This window comes from Physeter macrocephalus, chromosome 17 (genome assembly GCF_002837175.3).
Source record: "Physeter macrocephalus isolate SW-GA chromosome 17, ASM283717v5, whole genome shotgun sequence".
In the NCBI taxonomy this organism is placed as follows: domain Eukaryota; kingdom Metazoa; phylum Chordata; class Mammalia; order Artiodactyla; family Physeteridae; genus Physeter; species Physeter macrocephalus.
The window spans coordinates 49,496,239-49,517,502 of NC_041230.1; the positions used below are offsets into that span (position 1 = coordinate 49,496,239).

At 44.2% G+C, this 21,264-nt stretch overlaps 2 protein-coding genes across 18 annotated transcripts in view; both read left to right on the top strand.

The window, feature by feature from the left end:
* Positions 1–21,264, top strand: part of GAN (gigaxonin) — a 96,024-nt gene that overhangs the window by 39,350 nt on the left and 35,410 nt on the right. The window lies entirely within an intron of this gene.
* On the top strand, positions 78–20,965 carry LOC114484106 (high affinity copper uptake protein 1-like). Its single transcript, XM_028478259.2, is given in 3 exon segments — positions 78–441; positions 20,435–20,669; positions 20,671–20,965. Coding segments are annotated over 3 exon segments (795 nt in total). The 3' UTR covers positions 20,867–20,965.

A 21,264-nucleotide genomic window follows, 5' to 3' on the forward strand; every position in this document is an offset into this window, starting at 1 on the left:
TCACCGCTTAGCGCGGTGTCCCTCCCGGCAGACACCCGGCCGGGCCCCACTCGTTGCCTCCCCGCAGGACAGCCCCTATGGCTTCGGCCGGGCCGGGCCCGTACCGTCCACGGGACCCCACTCCCCCTGGAGTTGACCCCGGACCTCAGTCCTCCCTCCCTCCCTCCTCGAGTTCCCACTGCCCGGCGCTGGCCGGGGCCTCAGAACCCCGGAGGCCCCCAGACGCCGTCCTGGGCCGACCCCGGCCCCGCGATCGCGAGCAGGGCTTGGGCGGCGCCCGGGAAGAGCTGCCCCCTCGCCCCGGCCCAGCCCGCGGATCCCGGCTGAAGTTTGCCGGCCGTTCGCCTCCAAATCGACGCATAGTGGGCCGGGCCCAGCGCCGCGAAATCGGCCGGGGAGCGTCCCTCCCGCGGAGAAGCCAAGCAAACACCGCCTCTCCGGGTGTGGGCAGAGGAAAAACCCTGTCGGATCTTTTTCTTAGGATGGACGATCCGACACCCCCCGCCCCCCGCAGCCCCAAGTTCTTCGCAGAAGTGACTTTCCACCCTTTGTGGGAACTCCTTTTAAAAAGAAGGGTAGTGCGTTATAGACGTTAAAGTAAACTGTAGCACATTTTAAAAGACTTACTGTAATTCTCAGGATGCTGTTACAGCCCGAGGACCATGAGATTTTAAAGACTTAGAGAAGGCATTTTAAAACAAAGCTTAACCTGGTTTGTCAGCTCAGCTAACGAGGTGAATTAAAGGTTGATAGGACAGTGCTCATACAAGTGTGTCACATCTTGAGGGGGCTGTTATGTTACAGCAACTTTCTTGCAAACTGGGTTACTCATAATAAAAGAAAAAAAAATGCTAGAAGCTGGAGAAACTGCCTAGTAAGCTGGTTAAATATAGACTAATAGTAGAGAATGTCACTAGAATTGACAGGTCAGAAAAGGCAAAATGATGTGCGCTGCATTCTTAGTGCATTGTCCTAGCAGAACTCGGCACACAAACTGCATTTTAACCGTTGCATTGGCAGATATTTGTGCCAAGTCAGAAGCAGTTCAAGTGCTCTGGTAACGTCTGGCTCCTCCTGGCTCTCTTTCTTAAATCCACTTGCACTCTTTCTTTGTGGATTTAAAGGTGGGGTTGGGGTGAGTCGTCATTAGTGTGGGTTTAGATTGCCAACATGACAGATATCTCATAGCTGGCAGTTCAGAGCTTTGAGCAGTCAATATAAAATTGGCATCAGCAGGCCAGCGTCTTCCCTGTATCCAGAGTAGTCCCTGTTTGGGGAAATGGTTAGGAAAACTACTTTAGGTGTATTATTGGAGTTCTGTAAGTGACATCCAGCTGGCTTAAACGAAAATTGCAGATCTCCAAATACATGCTCTCTATTCCCTTTCCGTGGTTCATTTTTCTCCATAGCACTTGCCACTATAATGTACCTTATATTTTACTCATTTACTCTGTGGATCTTCCCCACCCACGGTGTAAGCTCCAAGAGGCCAGGGACTTTCCTTTCGTTCATTACCGTGTCCCTGGCACACAGCAAGACCAGGGCCTAGTGGTTAGCAGATGGGTTGAAGCAGGGACTGCCGTCCTTTATGCCACAGAAGATTGGACGTGAGAGGAGCAGCCCTGGTGCGTTTCCATTTCAGATGCTCGGTTGTCCCTGATTGAGAAGAGCCCTGCACCTGCTTTCTGCTCCCAGCTTTCTCTCTTCTGCGAGTTGTCCGTAGATGACTTCATCTTGGCTTCAGCTCATTAGTCTGGTAAATGAGGGATAAAATGCGTCTTCCTCTCATCTCATCTTTGACCCACACTGTGAAGAAGTAGGTAATAGTGCTTTGAGCCGCTCACAGGTCTGCACACAGGTTTCCAAAGGTAGTGGTGTCACTGCTATATCTGCTGAATTAGGAAAGGTGGGGCATCCACTTGTGACATGGTGGCACATATGAGAATATTTAGTAATGTGAAATGTTATTTAGACTAGCAGTAATTTTTTTCTCTATTTTTAGTTTATTTTTAAGATTTATTTATTTATTTTATTCTTGGCTGCGTTGGGTCTTAATTGCGGCACGCGGGATCTTTGTTGGGGTACGTGGGATCTTTCGTTGCGGCACGGGCTCTTCGTTGCGGTGCACGGGCTTCTCTCTAGTTGTGGCCTGCGGGTTTTTCTCTCTCTAGTGGCGTGCAGCCTCCAGGGCGCGTGGGCTCTCTAGTTGAGACGCGCAAGCTCAGTAGTTGTGGCGCTCGGGCTTGGTTGGCGCGCGGGCTTGGTTGCCCCGCGGCATGTGGGATCTTAGTTCCCCCGACCAGGGCTCGAACCCGCGTCCCCTGCATTGTAAGGCGGATTCTTTACCGCTGGACCGCCAGCGAAGTCCCGCTAGCAGTAATTTAGACGTGAAATATTACTAATCGTAGTAGCAGAGCCAAAAGGGACTTCAGACCCGTCTAATCCAATTCTGTTACTTTCCAGGTAAAGAAGTGGTGCTCGGTGAGCATTAGTGATCTCTATTACAGTGAGGTTATTAGCACTTAATGGTTAAACTAGGATTAGACTCCGGGTTAATGACACCTAGTCTCCTACTCGTTTACCATACCAAGCTACAGCATTACTCGCATGTAACTATTCTTTGCAAGTCAGTAAGCGGTAGAGTTTACACAGTACGTTATGATTTACGTGCTTATTAAGTACATTCACATGCTGTCTCACTTTGATTTTCATTTTCACCCATCTTGTACAGTAGGCAGGGCAGATATTTTTGACATTTTACAGATAAATATGAATTAGTCAATATGTGTTTTTTCAGTGACTAATTGCGGTAACTTTATTTGACTGTTGAAGTGGTATATTTGTTTTGGGGGTTCTTTTAAAATTATCAATCTCAAGGCTACTTCAAAGTAATATGACTAATTTGTGTTACTACTTAGAAACAAACTTTAATTTTTGATACCAATGATGTTGGGCTTTTATAACATCTTTGTTTTGTTTGAATAGAACTTAATTCTATTGAAACAAAATGAGTTTGTATGTTCTAGAACTTGATGTTTCTCACTTTCCCTTTTGAAGCTTAAGCATTTAGGTCTGTGATGTCATTAATATAAGGATTGGGAGTTCAAAAGTTTGGTAGTCTCTGAAGTTTTATAAAAATCGGAGTTTTGTTTAATGTCTTCAGGTAGCCTGGTTTTAGTAACTGTCATAGGGGTCTGAAGTTGTGCAGTTTAGAAACAATGTTATATATTGCTTCTGTATCATCAACCAAGGGAACCAGTCCAACACTGTTGCACTAGGAATGAAAGCAACTCATTTGGCATACTTTCTACTTAATATAGAAGTCTTTTCGCCTTACTGCTTTACTCTTTTCCTGTGCTTTATCTTTGGTTTAACATTTGTTTTTCCTCCTGGTCGTCTTAGCAATCATACTGCCTTAGAAACACTTTCAGTATAAAAGGAAAAAGCCAGAAAAATCCCAAGTTTGGCCACAAAACCCCAGTGATAACCTGAAAGAAGATTGTGTAGGGTATGTGTCACGCAGCCTAAGATTCAAATCCTTCAGGGAGGACAGGCAGGAGCTTCCATAGTTCATCACTCACTCCAGTAAGTGGGATGCTACTTTCCCAGCATGCCCTCTGCCCAGCATTTTCTCATGATCCTGAATGACATTTTTCCTTTGGTTTGTTGGGAAAACAAAATCTAAATGTAGCTGACGACCTTTAAGAATGATGACATTGAATTCATAGCTATAACAACGACCCACAGCAACCCTTTCCTTTCTCAGCAACCCTGAGACCTTCTGGGAAAGGTTCCCTGAGGCTTATAGGAAATTTCCTTTTCTCTTGAATATTGCAAGGTTTGCTTTGCTTCATGTCTGAGGCTCTTCTCATTCTGGCACAATTCCCTCGATCTGACGTGGAGTTCAGACTCCTCTCTTTCGTGAGCTGTGGTTCTTGGGGGGTAATGTATGTGAAAGGATTTGGCAATGAATTGCCGTGTGATTCTGCAGTGTGGCATTATAGTGGCTCTGTACAGGTTCCAGTCCCATATCCACTTTTGGGAATTTTGGGTTTTCTAGGGAATCTGTTGGAACATGAGTTTGTTTCGCTTTTTGTCCTGGAGAGTAAAGGAAAGAAAGATTCCCAGGATTTTGGGATCCTTTGATGAGTTAGCCAACAATAAGAACGGCAGTTTTTGTCCCTGTGTTTTGAGAGAAAGCTGGTCTAGTGAGGGTGGAGTGGAGGCATTGGGCCTAGAATCCAGCCTGGATCATCTTGGACAACTTTTCTGGGCCTTAGTCTTCTCATCTGTGAAGTGAGGTTGATTGGGCTCCGTGCTGTTTTCGGTCCGCTTGGCGTGTCTGTGTTGTGGGGAGGGAGTCTGTCTCTGTTCTTACAGCTTTACTGTATCATCTAAAGTTTTGTTGCATATTGATGTTGTCAGCCTTTCCTTTGCCCTGTCACACAGGTCTTGGTTGGGTATTCTGCTATATAAATCCAGCCCTGTAGAGTTGTTTTGTAACAAGCATTTATTTTATGCTGTTAATCTGGATGCTTTCCAAGGCCTAATTATTGATGAGCCTGTTTTGCCATTTAAATCTAAAATTGGACTCATAGATGGTGCTGATGAAACTTCTTACGGAGACAAATATGATCTCTGTAGGAGTCCAAGTTTCATGGTGATGTAGAAATTGTTATCATCCTTTCTTTGGCTACTTGAAATCTTCCCTGTATTTTATGAGCAGTAAAGCCCACTAGTGTTGTCTGCTATGTGCAGAGCAAGCTGTCAGCCCCCAAGTCCCTTTTCTTTCACTTGTGCTCTGAGTTCATCGTCACCTGTGTATATAGCAGCTCATGAATGATTGTCATAAGGGTTTTGCATAGCGATTGTAACCTGTTAAGTTTCTTAGTTCTCAAGGGTTCAGCTAGAAGCTCCAGGTTCTGAGACTGTTGCTGAATGCTGAGCAGTCTTTAAATCAAATCAACTGTACCTACCGCTTGCTATCCTCTGATGGTGATGGGAAATACATTGGGCCTGAATATCTTTTGATGGATCTAGGCTTGTTTGTTTTTATCCACCTACTACAAGACATCCCTTACAACTGCTTAAAAAGATGAAATCTGTCCTGAAGGGCTTACAGTCCCATGGTTCAAAATGATCGTCTCCATCCTTCTCCTCCTCCTCCTCCTCCCCCTCCTCTCCTTCCCTTTCCCCCTCCCCCTCCCCCTCCTCCTCTTTAGTATTTGCAGTCATATTTGATTAAACTCTTCTTAACGTGAGTTTTTCAAAACCAATATTAAAGTATGTTCTCTTTCGGAAGATCAAAGAAGTATTTTCTCGGTCTCCTTAAGGAAACTAAGAGCTTGTGAATTGGAGCTCTAAGTTTAACATAGCTTACTTATTTCAGGTGAAATATATGTGTTTATTTGTACAAGGCAGCGGTTGCCACTCTTAGTTAGCAGTGAATGCTCTAATTCTGGACTGGTTCTTGGAAGGTTTCAAACGATGAAACAAATCAATAAAATTCTTGTTAGACTAGTGACTCTAACATAAAGTGAAGTGTTGAATGTTTAGATTTATTGTAGAACTTTCCTGAGGGTTGTCATTTTGAGTAATAGTAATGTGGTAGTAGTAAATCCTAGCTCCACTGAATACCAGCTGATAAGTTCTCTCTCTTTTACCTATGCCCTTTGACTTTTACCTCTTCTTCCAGTGTGTATTTTCCTCTGCAAGTCCTCTTCAGTGTTCTTAAAGTAATTTTTATTATATAATGTAGAGAGTCAAGCAAAGTGCTTTTCCACATAGAAAGTTTGGTTCCTTGGATTTAGATTTGGATAATAGAGACTAAGCATCCAGATTACAAAACCGCCTTATCTGTTGTTTACACTGTTAATCGGTCTGTCTCATGATATCAAAGTGAGGCTTAAAATCTATTTATAATCCATAAAGAAAACATAATTAGGACAAATAAGGAGTTGTTTGGCTTCATCCTTCAGAAGGATACAAATCCATCATTTTGTGCACTAGAGCTATAATATAAATGCATAATTTTTAAGTTGGAATCCTAGGTTAAGGGTGGAGGTGTGGGGGTGTGGGGGTGACAGTTGGCAGGTTAGGGTTGCAGCCTTGAATTTGAGTGCTTCCCATGGGTCCTCTGCCTCCTAAGACACGATGAGTCCAAAGAAGGAAGGAGATCAAAGATGGCAGCTGTAGCTCTGTGGAGGGTAGAGGTCGCGTGTCCATCTAAATGTCCTCCTCTGTCACTCAGGTGGAGTTCTTGACCCCCATGCTCAGAAGAGCAGAGACTGAAGTTGTTTTCCTAAGTATTGCCAAAGAATGTCTTCACCACAGAATGATGGTCTAATGTTTGCTGCTTCCATTTCTCTGTGGGAGTAAATTATAATTTTTTTCTTCTTTTCAGAGAGTTTTAGAAAAATAGAATACTTAGGGGAAAATAAGATCTTGGTGAAGTATTTTGTTAGATAAAACAGTTAGCCTTCAGGCAGTAAAGCTTTGGGAGGCAGCACATATCAAGTGGAAGCGGGGAAGACTGGTTTTTAAAAACAGACTGTTATAATGGGTTATAGACCAATACAGTGTCCTTCATTTTTCTGTTTAGAGTTAATGTGCTAATGGATATAGAACCTTAAATATACATTTTTGTTCATAGGTATTTTGTGATTCTCTCAACTACCAAGTATTTTGGTATCTTTTTAGGAGCAATTTTAAAGACCATTTGACGCTTGTGATTTTTACGTTAACACGATAAGATGAGTAGAAATATTGTAAAACATAGTTTTATAGTCATATTCGCATTCATCAGTAAACCAGTTGCCTATGCCTCTGAATAATTGTAAATTGTCTAGTACTGTTGAGTTCAAAATATTTTCAGACTTTTGTCACTGAAATTGTTTATATCAGTCCATCCCTGAATTGGAGGAAACTGCATATTTAGGGTGTGAGGTTGGGATGAGTCTCTTCTAACACTTAGAGCACATTCACTGGGAGTGGCCGGCAGTGTGAGAAAGGTGGAATTGAGAAAAGCCATGGGAATCCTTAGAAAGAAAGGTCATTGATCACTGATTTCTATTCTTTCCTCGCCAGAGCCCACTTCTGCTTCAGGGATGGAATTGGAGGCCAGCAGAACCCAGGGTCTTCTTGAATATTCCATTTGGTTAGTCAAGGGAAGAGTTTCCCACCTCCATCCAGCTTTTCCTCCTGTGCTAAAGCTGGTATGGGAGGTTCAGACTTACCTCGCAGATTAGAGACTTCTTTCAGGTGTTGTTGGTTGGTTGGTTTGTCTCTTTATTTTCCTGCCTGACTTCTTAACACTGCTGCTTGTATGAGCAGAGCTACCAACTTTGTTCCTTGCCCAAAAGGGAGAATCCCTGTTGCTGGCCGAGAGGGAGCAAAATTCTCATTTCTCTCACCTCCTGCAGTGGAGCAGGAGCAAAATAGGTGCTCTGTTTCCTTTCCTTACTGTCTTTATTCCTGTTGGTGGGAAAGGGCATTATGAAAATGTGCACTCTTGTCACGCTGTCGGTACATTCTTTAGAAATGTCATCACCACCTTAACCCATATGCTTGTGGGATTGTGCTCACCAATAATAAAGTACAGTTCAAGAATTAGCATTGTCATAAGTCGTTGAAATGTATTGTCATGTATTAATTCATCACAGAGTTCCCTGTCAAGGGACCTTATATAACTAGTGTTGACTAATTAGGATTAATCATTCCTTCAACAAATACACAGGAGACACTGGGTATCAGCAGCAGCTGGGTGCTGGGGGAGACGGGCAGGAGTTTGTGTTTCATGGTTTGCGGAGTGTTACAGCTTCCCAGGCTCCATTGTCTTTCTTGTGTGCTGGCTGCCATTTGAGTGTATATTCAATGATCTCCCACAAACACTGTCAAAACTGAGACTGAGCACATGGAGATCAAAATCACTCAACTTATTTTTTCCACCTGTGGGGCCAGTAAAGGAAAGAAACACAAAGCTAACCGTTTTTAAATTATCTTTGACGTTCACTTAATTTTTCACTACTGTACTTTGTAGTGTGGTAGTACCAGAATTTCAAGAATGGGAAAAGAAGAGATTGACTTTATTTTTGGAGTAGCCACTTCTGAAAGTCTGCTCTAAAAAGTATAATTAAGATGTGGCACATATATACAACGGAATAGTACTCAGCCATAAAAAGAAACGAAATTGAGTTATTTGCGGTGAGGTGGACCTAGAGTCTGTCATACAGAGTGAAGTAAGTCAGAAAGAGAAAAACAGATACCATATGCTAACACATATGTATGGCATCTAAAAAAAAATGGTTCTGATGAACCTAGTGGCAGGACAGGAATAAAGTTGCAGACATACAGAATGGACTTGAGGACACGGGGAGGGGGAAGAGTAAGCTGGGACGAAGTGAGAGAGTGGCATGGACTTATATATACACTACCAAATGTAGAAGAGAGAGCTACTGGGAAGCAGCCGCCTAGCACAGGGAGATCAGCTTGGTGCTTCATGTCCACCTAGAGGGGTGGGATAGGGAGGGTGGGAGGGAGACGCAAGAGGGAGAGGATATGGGGATATATGTATACGTATAGCTGATTCACTTTGTTATACAGCAGAAACTAACACAACATTGTAAAGCAATTATACTCCAATAAAGATGTTAAAAATAAAATAAAGAGTATACTTAAATGACTCATCTGATCATTCGCTACTATGTTAGTAACCACAATTAATCACATGTACAGAAACAACTTTTTTTAATAGAATTATTTATCTATTTTTGGCTGCATCGGGTCTTCGTTGCTGCACGCGGGCCTTCTCTAGTTGCGTTCGTTGCGGTGCGCGGGCTTCTCATTGCGGTGGCTTCTCTTGTTGCGGAGCACGGGCTGCAGGCGCGCAGGCTTCAGTAGTTGTGGCTCGCGGTCTCAGTAGTTGTGGTGCACAGGCTTAGTTGCTCCGTGGCATGTGGGATCTTCCCTGACCAGGGCTTGAACCCGTGTCCCCTGCATTGGCAGGCGGATTCCAGAAACAACTGTTTTTAAGTAGAGAACATAGATCCTTGGCCGAGGTTTCCTAAATGCTCGTTCATTCATTTAAGTTTTCTTGAGCATTTACGTGTGGCGCTGCCGTGCTCTGGGCTTTCAAGGCTCCGGCATCCGTGGACTCCAGCTGGGGAGGCAGACAATGAAGAGGCCTCGTCACAGAGAGACGTGAGGGACGGACGTGGTTGCCGCCGTGGATGGGTGAGAGGAGCACTGCTCTGAGGAAGTGCCGCTTCACCTGAGACCTGGAGGAGGGCTTCAGCGTGAGCAGAGCTGGGGGCAGAGGGGCAGGGCTCCGGGAGCAGAAGTGCTGCGCTCAGGACACAGGATCAGACTGGCACAGCCGGGGGGCGGAGAACAGCAGCGCGAGGAGATGATGAGCGGCACGTAGCGTGGCAGGGAGCCAGACTAGAGGGGTAGCAGGGCCTCTAGTCCTGAGTTCAGGCTGGCACGTGCACTGCTCCCCAGCAAGGTTAAACTTTGGCGGGAGCGTCTCCCAGGGGGGCTGTGTGTGGGGAGCCAGCTGGGGAGGTGGTGGGTGTGGGAAAGGGACCTCAGAATTTTTTCTGACATGGGTTATTCCATGCAAGAGAGTTTAGGTTTTATTATAAGGCTTTAGGTTAGGCATTGATGGGAGTCACTTAGGAGGGTGCTGCAATGGTTCCGACAGGAAATGAGGGTGCCCTGGGCTAGGGTGGGTCCGTGGAGTTGGAGTGAAGTGGCTGTAGTAGGGAGAATAACAATAGGACTTGTTGGTGAGCAAAGGGAAAGACCCAGGAGAGCCCAGGGTCACTTCCTCAGTATCCTCAGGGACCAGTGCTTATCATTGCTTACTGTGAGTATAAGGACAGCTGTCAAAGGCTCTGTGGAGTACAGGAGTTGACAGCTTAGCTTTGAAGGCACAAAGTGTAGAACCAAGGCTATTTTAATTGCATAGACACTTCTAGCCATAGGAGTTCCGAGGAGGAAGGACCCCTTGTGTGATCCCATAAGGTTTCGTAAACAGAATTGAACACGGCCTCAGGGAGGAGTTGGAGGTGGGTGGGTGGGCGGGTAGGGGAAGAGGGGGGCAAGGAGAAGGGTTCAGGCGAACAAAGGTGTGAGTGCGGGGGCTTGTATGCGCCCAGGGCAGTAAGTATACTTCCCCGGCCTGGACTGGGGCCTTGGCTAGGGATGGGGGCAAGTGCTGGTGGACGGGCAGGTCAGGACGGTATTACCGAGTGCCAGGCTAGTTCGCTTAGATTTTTCTTTTTTTTTTTTTTTTTTAACATCTTTACTAGAGTATAATTGCTTTACAGTGGTGTGTTAGTTTCTGCTTTATAACAAAGTGAACCAGTTATACATATATCCCCATATCTCTTAGATTTTTATTCAGTCTTTCACCAGTAGTACTAGTGATAGAAACAGGGCTCTGCTTTAAGAAGTTAACTTGGCGGTTGTTTGTTCACAGGACCGAGAGGGGGACCAGAGTTGCTTACTCATTCAGGTCAGCACCCCGTGGCGCTGTCCCGCAACCGTGTCAGGAGTAGTGGCCGAGGTGGGGATTAGAGGAAGAAGCCGTCGACTGCTAATTGGTTGTGGGGATTAGGCTGAGGGACAGGGAAGAGCTAACAGGTTTTGAGGCCAGCTGCTTAAGAAAAGTGGGAAAGATAACAGTCTGTCTTCCGTGTGTCCTATTCGGGGCAGCATTGCTCTGTAAACCCCTTAATTACACTCTTGTAGTGCTTGAAAACTCTGTGGAGTGTGGCACCTGTGAATGTGTGTGTTTCTCACCTCTGCCTCTCTTGACTTCCTGCTTTTTACTGGCAGAGGAATTCCTGTTCATCCTTCAGGACCCGGTATCCCTTCCTTTGTAACATTTTCCCAATTCTGCCAAATAATCACTCTCTCCTACAGGCTTCCCTGTAGTGTATGGCGTGTACCTTCAGTGTACCGTGTGTCAGTGCTCCACTGACTTTTATTCAGTGGGGAGAAATAGAACAGACAGATGGACTGCGTGCTTTTTTTTTTTTTAACATCTTTATTGGAGTATAATTGCTTTACAATGGTGTGTGAGTTTCTGCTGTATAACAATACAGCATGGACTTGAGGATATGGGGAGGGGGAAGGGTAAGCTGTGACGAAGTGAGAGAGTGGCATGGACATATATACACTACCAAACGTAGGGTGGATAGCTAGTGGGAAGCAGCCGCATAGCACAGGGAGATCAGCTCGGTGGTTTGGACTGGGTGCTTTTAAAGCGTCTTTTATCTCTAGGGCCAGAGGCACTAAATCCATTAGTGGAAAGTCTGTAGGTAAGAGACTTGAGTTGACTGCAGTCTAAGTACTGATGAAGAAGTAGAAGATCAGACTTCAGGATGCTGTATATACTGCTTCCAAATAAGATGAAACTTTTGGCCGTGGCGTTTTACTGTGTAGCTGAATATGTATTGGGGACTGGGGGAGAGGGACAGAAGAAACCATCTTAGAACAGATTTTAACCCAAAGAGAGTCTTTTATTTTGTACTGTTTCAGATGGCGCAGTCAAGCTCAACAAAGTCCATTTCTGGTGCCAAGAAACCTGGGAGAAGGGGCCAAATTCTTTATTCAAAAGTAGCAGCTCCAGTGAGAGAGCTTTTGTCACAACATGACTAAAGAATTAATAGAGAAGCATTCATTCCCTTGACAACAATTTGGAAGGCATTTTCAGCTTCAGGTTGTTTGGAGGAGTTTATAACAGTAGATTATAAATTAAGAAGGCGCCAGAAGCAGAAAGATCATGGTGAGATGCTGAAGTGAAGCTCATCCTGAGCTGCCTCTCATCTATTAGGGAAAACTGAAAGCGGGTGTGTTTCAGGCTGTAGTTGATGTTTGGTTTTGGTTTTGTTTTCCTGCTCCCACTATCTCCTTTTTTAAAAAGAAAAAAAGAGCTTCTTAACCGTCACTTATCACTTTGGTTTGAACTCCTTTGAAAGGATGAATACAAAGACAAGAGTAAATTCATATAAATTCTTACTTCTCCTTTGAATTTATTCAGGAGTTCCACTTTGCCTTTGAAAAGACATAAACCTTCCTTCTAACTCTTTACATTGGGAAAAGAGGGAATAGAAAGTGAGTAGAAATATGGACCCACTTCTGCAGTATGAAATTTCTGTAGTATTCAGTGCCATGGGTGTACTGCAGCAAAGAACCAGGTCCACCAGTTTTTAATTAGAGAAGACTTGTAAGAATGCCCCCCAGATCAAAGGGCCTTACTCTTGAGATGGTTATTTCCATGGGCTCTTTTTTTTATATATATATAAATTTATTTACTTATTTATTTTTGGCTGCGTTGGGTCTTCGTTGCTGCACATGGGCTTTCTCTAGTTGCGGCGAGCGGGGGCTGCTCTTCGTTGCAGTGCGTGGGCTTCTCATTGCGGTGCTTCTCGTTGCGGAGCACGGTCTCTAGGTGCGCGGGCATCGGTAGTTGTAGCACGTGAGCTCAGTAGTTGTGGCTCGTGGGCGCTAGAGCGCAGGCTCAGTAGTTGGGACGCACAGGCTTAGTTGCTCCGCGGCATTGTGGGATCTTCCCAGGCCAGGGCTCAAACCCGTGTCCTCTGCATTGGCAGGCAGATTCTTAACCACTGCTCCACCAGGGAAGCCCTCCATGGACTCTTAAGGTTATAGGAGGAGCCTCTTTTAAACAGCATCTGAAAAATCATACCTGAGGAGAACATCTGGAACTATTTGACAGGTTGAGGCATGAATGTCTTTCTTTTATTTCCAAAAAGTCAGGGTGTGACCAGAACAAAGAATCAGGCTTGTTTCATTCTAGAAGAATTTTTGGCTTCACAAGTTGCTGCCTCATGATTCTGTCTTTGAACTCATCCTAAAATTTTAATATGCATTTTCAAACCTTGTCTTTTAAAAGGTAAATTTTATTGACTGCTTTACTTTCAGATGTACAAGAACTAGATTTAAATTTTCAGAATTTTTCATACAAAAAGTTTTATGGAAAACCACATGAGGGTTCAATTATTTATGTCACCCTAAGTTCTGGTTCTGAACAGGGCACTTAATATATTGTTACAGTTGTATTCTATATGTACGTATTATTTCTGGTTCATCTTTTCATTTGAAGTCGTGTCCCTCTTATATCTCAGCGTAATGCCCATAAGCATTTTTAATAGCTATTTGCTATGACGTCATATTCCTCCATATAATTTGCTTCATCATTCCTCTTTGACATTTTAATTTGCAGTTATTTTTTTCTTCTGAATAGTCACTATAAACAAATTAGGAAAAAAAACCCAAAACCTCTTGGTTGTTTTTTCTTTGTATTTTTTGTGGGTAAACCCACTGTGGGGACTATGTCCCAGGCCTGTCTGTTTCTGAAGATAGAAACAAATTTGTTCTTATTATATGAAAGCAGATTACTGTCCAGGAAGACTGGATTATCATATCAAGACCCTGGCAGTGTGTATCTGATGATTTATTTCCCCCTCAGCTTTATTACCATTGCCTGGTCCCTTTTGCAACTGGTTTCTCAAAGTTATTACTCTTTTGCATATTATTACTATTTTGTTAGGCTGGATTTCTAAATGTTGTATGTTTGCCATGGTAAAAATATTTAGAGCAGGGTTTGGCAAACTTTTACTCTAAAGGGTCAGAAATATTTTAGGCTTTCCAGTCCACATGTGGTCTCTGTCACATACTCTGTTTGTTCTTATTTTTAACAACAACCTTTTAAAACATAAAAACCATTTTTAGCTCAAGGGCCATACAAAAACAGGCTGTGGGTTGTAGTGTGTCGACTGTGATCTAGAGTATTTGAGTTTTTAAAATTTGGACATAAAACCTCTAACGCTGGTGATCATCTTTAATGCAGTTTAAACGTCATGTCGTGGTTTGCGTGCCGGTCTTCCAGAGAGCAGAGGCTGCCAGTCAAGGCTGATTCTCCCTGGCTCCCTCACCTGCTCTCCCCCCCGCCCCCCCGTATTCATCTCTTTCTTCTTGGATGGTCTGTTGTGTACCCTCTTCCTTCTCCTTAAAAAAAAATTTTTTTTTCCTTCCTTTCTGGCCCCTTTTCCCGAGCATGAAAGTATGGTTAAGCCCTTTCCAGCAACCGGCACTTAGGAGATGTGCAAATGTCGAATGAATGCGTCCGTTAAAAGCAAACATACTCTGCATCCTATTCTAACAAGTGCACGATTTCCTTGATTTTGCTCCAGTGATTCTTGAAGGAAGAGACTGTGTATCTCGTCCTCGGTCTCACCTCCTGTTTCACCCTGCCCGTGGGCTCGTGTCTTCTCACTCCATTGAAACTGTTCTTTCAAAACTTGCTAAATATAATGGCCAAATCAAGTGAAAACTTTTTTTTTTTTGAAGTGGAGTTGATTTACAATTTTGTGTTAATTTCTGCCATACAGCAAAGTGATTCAGTTATACATATATATATATATATATATACACACATTCTTTTTTAAAATATTCTTTTCCATTATGGCTTATCATAGGATATTAAATATAGTCCCTGTGCTGTACAGTAGGACCTTGTTGTTGTTCATTCTATATATAAAAGCTCACATCTGCAAACCCCAAATTCCCACTCCATCCCTCCCCCTTGGCAACCACAAGTCTGTTCTCTATGTCTGTGAGTCTGTTTCTGTTTCATAGAGAAGTTCATTTGTGTCATATTTTAGATTCCACATATAAGTCATGTCATATGGTATTTGTCTTTCTCTTTCTGACTTATTCAAGTTCCAGCTTTTAAGTGCTTCTCGTACTCGACCTGTCTGCTGCGTTTATCACTCTAGGGAGTTTTCGTGACGCTCAGGCTCTCCAGGCCTCTGTGACACCTTTGTCCCATTTCCCCTACAGTCACCTTTTCTGGTTCTTTCCTCGTCTGTCCCTAAACGTGGTGTGGCACAAGCTTCTGTCTTCTCGCTGTACTCTCCCCACGACAATCTCATCACATCAGCACCAGAGGTGCTGCTGCCCCCTCTCTTCTGAGCGCCAGGCCTGGACATCCGACGGCCAGCTACACGGCCGCCCCACACCCAGTCAGCTCCAGCTCCCTCTGTCTCCAGGCAGGTTGTCCTTCATTACCAGACTCTCCAGGAGAAACGGGGCAGTCCTCAGGGCGCCACCCCGTCCCTTACCCTCCTGGAAGCTGTCTCTTCATTACCATTGCCAGCACTCGTGCTCTAGCTTCCATAATTCCTGAGTTGTGGCAGGATCTCTGCTGGTCCGTCAGTCTCCCAGAGCTGCCACCAGAGTGATGTTTCTAGAGTGTAATCAGATAATGTTCAAAACTCCAGTGTCTTTGGGGATGTGGCTGATTCAGGTGCTGGGGCAGGAAGAACATACTATGTGCCTGGAGCATTTGTGCCAGAAAGTAAAGTAAAGAGGTGCTCAGAGGAAGATAGAGACTTTCAGAAAGAGCACAGACTTGGCCTGAAAGAAGTCCCGACAGCCAAAGCTGGAATGATTTGAGCAAGAAAATGAATACCCACAACACTGGATTATAATCCATAGAATAAAGAAATACCTGTGTGTCTATATGGATGAATAAATGGATGGATGGATAAATAAATTAATGGTGGAGAAGAAACAGTTCTTTCTTACAGAAGAATTTCAAGTAATAAATGTAGAAGAAGGAATAAGAGAATAGGAAATCATCCGTTGAACACCACAGTAATAATGGAGACTAAAATTGGTGGACAAGAGTTTGAAGAGAAAAAGGATATTTGCATATTCTCACATTACCTCTTCCGATATAGTTATTAATTACAAAGGGAAAAATAGTATCTTAGAGTGGAGAAACCTAGCAGCACCTAACCAAGTGGCCAAGGTTAAGGTCAGCACATTGACACATGGTTAATAACAAGCCCAAGGTTAATAGCATATTGACATCATGTTTTCCCTGATGTGACGGGCACGGCATCACTTTGGTAGTATCCCTGCCGGAAATGCTCAGCCTCAGTCTAACCGCAAGAAATTAAACCCAAGTTCAGGACATTGTACAGAATAATTGACCAGTGCTCACCAAAGTGTCAGGTCTTTAAAGATGAAGAAAGACTGAGGAACTGTCACGGGTTAGGTTAGGGACACAACACCTAAATGCAGTTTGGAACCCTGGATTGGGTCCCAGAATGGAGAAAGGACATTAGGGGGAAAACTGGTTAAATTTGAATAAAGTCTATAGTTTATTGAATAGTATTGACCAGTCTTTATTTCTTAGTTTTGATCATTGTACTAAGATTATATAGGTTACATACTAAGTGAAGTAACCAGAGAAAGACAAAGATCAAATGATGTTGCTTATATGTGGAATCTTAAAAAAAAAAAAAAAAAAAGATACAAATGAACTTATTTACAAAACAGAAATAGACCCATAGGCGTAGAAAACAAACTTATGGTTACCAAAGGGGAAAGGAGGGGGGATATATTAGGAGTTTGGGATTAACATATACACACTACTATATATAAAATAGATAACCAACAAGGACCTACTGTAGTACACAGGGAACTCTACTCAATATTTTGCAATGACCTGTAAGGGAAAAGAATCTGAAAAAAAATAGATGTATATGTATGTATAACTGAAACACTTTGCTGTATACCTGAAGCTAACAGAGCATTGTAAATCAACTATACTTTAAAAAAATTTTTTTAATTAAAATTTTTTTTTATTTTAAAAATTAAAAAAAATTTTTAAAGACTATGTAATTTATTAACAGTAGATATGTTTCATGAAGGGTATACAGGAACCCTACAATTCTTAAAAACTTTCTTGTGAGTTTAAAATTATTTCAAAATGAAAAGACTTTTAAGAAACTCCTCATGAGTGTCTCCATTTCCCTCAAGGTGAAGTCCACATTCTTTTGCATGGTCCCTCGACTTGGGTTTGTTTGATTTCTTACAATTCGATTGAGGTTACGCATTTTTGGCAAGAACAACACATGAGTGATGCTGCACCGTCCTCGGTGCATTGTATCAGGGGTCCGTGTTGGCAGTTTGTCCCAACATCAGTAGTGTTGGTTTGATCACATGGTTAGAGATGATGTCCTCCAGGTTAATCCACTCCTTTTTCTCTTTGTTGTTGTTTTTTTTTTTTTTCTCTCTTTTTTTTTTAATAGATCTTTGTTGGAGTATAATTGCTTCACAATACTGTGCTAATCTCTGTTACACAACAAAGCGAATCAGCCATATGTATACACATGTACCCATATCCCCTCCCTCTTGAGCCTCCCTCCTATCTTCCCTATTCCTTTTTCTCTTTGTAATTAACATGTAATTAATGGGGCGAGACTTTGAGATTATGTAAATATTGCATTCCCCATCAACTTTCACTCTCTAGTTTTAGCATCCACATATGCTCTGTAACTATCATTCCTTCTGTATGTATTAGTCGGGCTCCTAAATTTTAGGCTTAAGCAGCTGGGTAGGAAATTGTACCGTTTACCATGAAGGGGACAGTAGAGGGAGGAACAGGCTTTCAGCAGGTTGGGACAAAGATTTATTGTGGAACATAAAGGGTACTTTATCTAGAGGCTTCAGATGAGGGGGTTAAAACCCAAATTCCTAGAAATGACTGGTAACATTTCATTTTACTAACATTAAGACCTTGGTTAGAAGTGACAGTTGGTCAGTTCCCCAAGGGTGGGGACCACCAGCTGGTTGAGATCCAGTTTCTAAATCCATGCCCAATGCTGAATGCTGTGCCCGTGCAGTGAAGGGACTAGCTGTGCAAAACAGAGTCACCATTTTTATGGGTTTGGTCTCACTTTACAGCTTTCCCTCTGGCAATTGCTGCTTTTCTGCCAGGAGTAATTAATGTCACCCGTGGTCGTGTACACCCACTGTCCCTGTGATATTTTGTGGATACCACCTCCCTCCCTCCGTGTCCGCTCCCCCCCACCACCAACACTGGCTCACAGTCTGCACGGTCTCCTTGAGCTGTCCCTGTTTGAGGTGTAATTCACACATTCCACCTTCTCTTTTTCAGAAAACATCACCTTCCCTAAGGTAAATTTCTATTTTGTTCAAATCACATGACTGGAAGGCATATACTTTGTGTTTTCATATTTCTTCCAGATATTGATGTCACTGGATGTGGTTACTCAGAGCAGGTCTAAATATGAAACGCTGTACTTCATCTTCAGAGTGGATGATGTGATAGGAGAAGGAAGATGAAAAGCATTTTTGTGAATCCTCACGTGTTGTGTGATCGGGGAGCGGGGAGGTGGTCAGGGACAGATAGGACTGTGGCCTCTGCATCCTCCATGGTGAAGTGGCTCTGCTTCGGCTTCGTTACCAGGGGCTGGTCTGGTGGGCTGACACCTGGACAATAAGCCTTTCGTTTTCTGGAAACCTTTCCTAACCTTTGCACTTTTCCATCACTCTGTAGCTCCTAATTTCCCATGCAGTGCACCAGTGATGGTGAGGGGAAGGCAGTGAAGCAGGGCAGGCTGGCGTGCCAGGCAGTTAGACACATTCACAGATGACAGGCCTCCCCTACAGCCAGTTTACATTTGGGCCTCAGCACAAAGGCAGATGATTGCATCCGGGGCCTCTGGATAGTGGAACACTGGAACATTCAATTCTCGAATGCTGACTACAGCACACCCTGGCTCGGCTGCCGGGGGAAAGCAGCACCTTCCCCTCAGTGCAGACCAACCAGCGGATGCTGTACAGGGGAGCGTACAGATGCTTAGCTGGTGAATGACGCCACTTCCGAACACTTGTGCTCATTTTGTCTCGGAGCCAAATGAAAACAGTAACTGATCATTGCCGTGTTAAAATCCATTGGTTCCCCCACCTGGCTGTGTGCTGTTATCAAGCGCATGATATTTTTCAAGTGCCCATTCAGTACTGGACACTTTATGCGGTATGGAGGTAGAGCAGTCAACAAAACAAAGTCCCTATTTTCATGGATGTAAACATTAAACAAATGCCGTCTATTAGATGGTGGTAAATTCTAGGAAAAAAATAAAGCAGGGAGGGGAGTGGGGATGTTATTTTATTTAATTAATTTATTTATCTATTTTTTAAATTTATCTTTGGCTGCTTTGGGTCTTAGTTGCTACGCACAGGCTTTCTCTAGTTGCAGTGAGTGGAGGCTGCTCTTCGTTGCAGTGCAGGGGCTTCTCATTGCTGTGGCTTCTCTTGTTGCGGAGCACGGGCTCTAGGCGTGCGGGCTTCAGTAGTTGTGGCATGTGGCTCAGTAGTTGTGGCTCGTGGGCTCTAGAGTGCAGGCTTAGTAGTTGTGGCACATGGGTTTAGTTGTTCCGCAGCATGTGGGATCTTCCCAGACCAGGGCTCGAACCCGTGTCCCCTGCGCTGGCAGGCGGATTCTTAACCACTGCGCCACCAGGGAAGCCCAGGGGCTGTTATTTTAGATAACAAGGTACCTGGGCCGCTCTTTGGAGGTGTTACTGGAGTAGAGACCTGAAGTCAGTGAAGGATTCAGTCTTCCTTCCACTAATCAAGGAAGTGGGAGGTGGAGAGAATATTCCAGCCAGGAGGGAATACATCAGAATAAGCTGGGAAACTTTTAAAATATACGTTGTCTTGGACCTGACATAATTGGTCTAGGACCTGCTTTTCTATAAAAGCTCTTCAGAAGCTTCTGGGAAGCAGGTTGGGGAGCTACTCTTAAAATCCATTAAAAGTATGAGTCATTCCAGGATCTATATGAGGAAGAAAGTGTTGATGGTAAATAAGTAAAAACCATAATCCCTCTGGGTAAAAAGAATTGGAGGCAAAGAGAAATAAATAGAGGAAATGAAAGGAAATAATGAAGAGAAAGAAACAGTACTGAACCTTAATGAGAATGCTATTCTTATAATAAAGTTTGATTCTTAGAATAATAGAGGACTGTGGCTCTGGTCCCCATTTCTACTTTTTCTTTGGCACCTCCTCCTCTGAGTGAACCAGTGTCCTGCTGGTGGCAGTTCCCAGACGGGACACACAGCACCATACCTGTGTTTTCTCGTGGTTTCCTCCGCTCGCTGCTCCCTGACTTTGCTCGGTCTCGTAGGAGGAGCGTTGCAAGGATTAGTTAGCCTGTGGAGGTTGAGGTGCTGTGCAAGGGGCGCTCACCTAGAGGTTGGCCGGTGGCACCTAGTTCACATCCCACCGTGTGCCTCGGGATCCCCTTGGACCTCCCTCTGGGACACCTGGTCACGCGTCAGACGTCTGCGTAAACGCTTTTCTCCTGTGTAGATGGAATTCTTAGGTGGCAGAAACTGGGAGATAGATGGGTTCCTGCGTTCCCATCCACCAAAAAGCAGGCCATGTCGTGAGAGGATGCCATCTGTTGATGGCAATATTACCTGCACATTTATATTTCATCAAGTTGACTGGGACTAAAAAAATACATTTTAAAAATAGACTGTCTTTTTTTAGGGCATTTAAGGTTCACAGCAAAATTGAGAGGAAGGTAGAGGTTCCCCATATACCTCCTGCCTACTTCCGCTTCTCTTTGATTTCTGGAGCGTCCACAGTCCTGCAGGCATGGCCCTTTCGGTGTTGGTCATCTTCCTCCTGGCTGTGTTGTATGAAGGCATCAAGGCTGGCAAAGCCAGGCTGCTCCACCAGGCCCTGATGAGCCTGTCCGTCTCCACCAGCCAGCAGCTCATCGAAGAGACAGACCAGAATTCTTCAGGCTCAGAGTCCCCCCGCAGTCAGCAGAACCCACCTCAGGTGGTTCTTGTGTCACTTCGGCCAGTCTCTACTTCATGTCGCTCAGGTGGTCATCGGCTACTTCATGATGCTGGCTGTTACGTCCTACAACACCTGGATTTTCTTTGGCGTGGTCCTGGGCTCAGGTGTGGGCTACTACCTAGCCTATCCACATCTCAGCATGACTTAGCTGGTGACAGCTGTGCAGGCTCTGGGGGCTGGAGAGAGCTGGGGCCCCTCCTTCCAGACATTGAACTTTCAGCCCCACGTCTCCTTTTTCTTCTGTTGGCTGTTCTCACGGCATTCTCAGCTCCTGGAAACTTTGAGCTGAAGCCAGCACTTGCTCCCTGGAGTTCAGAGGCCCCTGCAGCTCCTCAGCCAGGCTACAGAGGGCCCAGGCATAGTCTTTCTGTGCCTTAAGAAGGCTGCTGTGACCAGAGGGTGGATGGAGAGACCAGAACCCGGGGGGCAGGTTTCATGATGATGGCAGCCTCTGCGGGACCTGTTTCGCTTTCTTGTGGGGAGAGTGATAGCAGACTAAAGGCAGAGAAGCAGGACTGTTAGCAAGGCTTTGACCTATCCTCCAAA